A 2,740-nucleotide genomic window follows, 5' to 3' on the forward strand; every position below is an offset into this window, starting at 1 on the left:
GGGAGAATGTGCAAACTCCACACAGTCAGTCGCCTGAGGCTGGAATTGAACCCGGGTCTCAGGCGCTGTGAGGCAGCAGTGCTAACCACTGTGCCACCGTGCCGCCCACTATTCCCGGCTCAGGCGACTGTCTGTGAGGAGTTTGCACATTCTCCCCCGTGTCTGCGTGGGTTTCCTCCCACAGTCCAAAAATGTGTAGGTTAGGGTGGATTGGCCATGCTAAATTGCCCACAGTGTTAGGTGAAGGGGTTAATGAAAAGGAATGGGTGTAGGTGCGTTGCGGGTCGGTGTGGACTAGTTGGGCCGAAGGGCCTGTTTCCACACTGTAACTAACCTAACCATATCTAATCATAATTAATTGAAAGCTCCTCTCCGGGTCTGACTTGATGCAGATGTTGTGGCTAGTCTCTGGGATAGAGCCTGAGTCTCTTTCGGGCCTGGGGATTTGTTCTTTAATGGAGGGTGATTGCCACTCCCATGAGGCCAGGATAACAGCTGCAGCGACAGTGAAACCACTGCAGTAGCAAAGGTGTCGAGATCCTGCTGTGGTTCCAGGTGGTGGGTCTTCTGTTGCGACGCATGGTGGTTCAGGAGGGTGGAGATCTGCTGCTGGATCCTTAAGAGGATTTGCTGCCGGAATGGGAAATCCCCGGGGAAGGTGGGAACACAATTGGCTGAGAGTGGCCTCATCTAGCTGGCCTGTGTTGGGGAAGGTGATGGGGGGATGGTGGTGAGGAGGAGAGTCAGAGCCACGTCGCGTGTCACTCGTGAATTCAGAGAGCTGGGGCGGGACACATTTTAATGCTTGTCTAAGGCAGTGGGGGTGCTGTTGGCTAGGCCCAGCCTTTATTACCCTGGAAAAGGCAGTGGGGAGCTTAATATTCCCTGTTCCTACCCCCACTGCAGGCCTGGGGGCTTGTGGAGCTCCAGGAAGAATGGGGAAAATTGTCAAAATGCTGCTTTGTTGAGAAAAGGGGAGTTTGGAGATGAGTGTACAGTGAGGGCAGAGGGGCGATGGGTCTTTGTTTTTGGGAAGAGAGGAGGTGGCTGGTGCAGATGGATATATACACAGGAGAGGAACTGGGTTTGGGGGTGGGGAGGATAAGTAGAATGCATTCAGGGATAAAGGGTGGTGTGGGTCAGTTTAACCCAGTGCATGATAGCTGTCTCAGTCGTGGTGTCTAGACTGAGGCGATCGCTGCTCAGTGCGGGCTTTCCGAAGACCTGCCGGGATGATCCGGGTTTTCTGTAGCTGTTGCCTGGTCACACCTGACCGTGGACAGTGCACTGAGCTGGTCATTAAGCAGGTTTTTCTGATGCTTGCCTTTGTTCCTCAGATGTGTTTGAGTCGAGGGGTTGGCAAGTCATGTTGAAGTTGGTGGGGCCTCTTCAGGAGTCGTGTCCCCAGTTCTGGTCGCCCTGCTGATGGGAGGCTACTATTAAATTGGCCAGAGCTCAGAAAAGCCTGGCCAGGATGTTGCTAGGAACGAGGGTTTGAGGCAAAGGGAGAGATTGGATAGACTGGGACTTCTTTCACTGTAGAGGAGGAGGTTGAGGAGTGACCTTCTAGGGCTTTATAAAATCATGAGGTGAACAGCAGCTGTCTTTTCCCTCGGGTGGGGGATTTCAAGACAGGGGGTGGGGTGTTTTTAAGGTGAGAGGACAAAGATTAAAAAAAAAAATGACATGAGGGGTAACCTATACACAGTGGTTCGTGTGTAGAATGTGGTGGAAGTGGGTCCAGTTACAGTCGGGGAGGGACCAGTTTAGTTTGGGAACAAGGTCATTATGGATTGGTTGGACTGAAAGGCCTGTCTCCTGCTGAGGTGCAAGGGCTGAACTAGGTTGCTACAAGTGGGGGGGGCCACCCGCAACTCTGCACACCCTGGGGTCGAACTCCGTCTCTTCCCTATCTCTGTCAAGCCTCCCAGGACTCCAATCTCCTCTGATTTCCCTGCTCTTTCTATTGATCCACACTTAGCGGCTGTGCAGTAACTGGGTAACTCCTGACCTTTCGTAATCCAGTCTGTTTGGGGTCGATTCTGAACATGCTGTTTGCAGTGAGGTCATTTCGTTTGCCTGTTCTCCTCCAACAGGCACGCGCAGAATTGCTGATATCTGTGCTGTGATCCCTCGACCTCCGCGGTTACCACCATTCCAGGTTGAAGGGTCACCACGCTGGGGCTGAGCACATGGGAAATCGCAGCCGCTGTTTGGTTACCATGGCTGGTCTGGGCCTAGTCATTGGGTATGAGGCTCTCAACCCCTTTGTTTCCTCACCCTCCAGGTGACGGATTCGTCCGGCCACATCCTGTACTCCAAGGAGGAGGCGAGTAAGGGCAAGTTTGCCTTCACAACCGACGACTATGACATGTTTGAGATCTGCTTCGAGAGCCGCCTTCCTGCAGGTGTGTGTGTGGGGGGGGGGATCGCTGAGGTACAGGCTTCCGGGTGACTGAGGAACAGAAAGAGGTTGAAGGCAGAGCCCAGTAACGGAATAAAAGAACAGGGAGGTGTGGCTCTGTGTTTTACTCTGCATTTCTTTGTGGGGTGTCGCTGGCAAGGCACAGCGAAAGTCGTCCGTCCCTGTTGCCCCGCGAACTGAGCAGCTTTCGGCTGTTTCTGGGTCACGTTACTGTGGGCCAGACCGGATAAGGGCAGCAGATTTCTCCTCCCTGAGAGGTATTTGTGAACTGGGGAGGCTTTAGATCTGAGGTTTTTATATCCAGAGTTTTTTTTT

The 2,740-nt window shown here is 53.1% G+C and overlaps 1 protein-coding gene across 1 annotated transcript in view; it reads left to right on the top strand.

Moving 5' to 3' along the window:
- Nucleotides 1-2,740, top strand: part of tmed10 (transmembrane p24 trafficking protein 10) — an 8,775-nt gene that overhangs the window by 785 nt on the left and 5,250 nt on the right. The window contains exon 2 of the mRNA XM_043686727.1: nt 2,288-2,408. Within this exon, the coding sequence (XP_043542662.1) occupies nt 2,288-2,408 (121 nt within the window). The remainder of the gene's footprint in view (nt 1-2,287; nt 2,409-2,740) is intronic.

The sequence above is a fragment of the Chiloscyllium plagiosum genome, unplaced genomic scaffold (genome assembly GCF_004010195.1).
Source record: "Chiloscyllium plagiosum isolate BGI_BamShark_2017 unplaced genomic scaffold, ASM401019v2 scaf_5241, whole genome shotgun sequence".
In the NCBI taxonomy this organism is placed as follows: Eukaryota; Metazoa; Chordata; class Chondrichthyes; order Orectolobiformes; family Hemiscylliidae; genus Chiloscyllium; species Chiloscyllium plagiosum.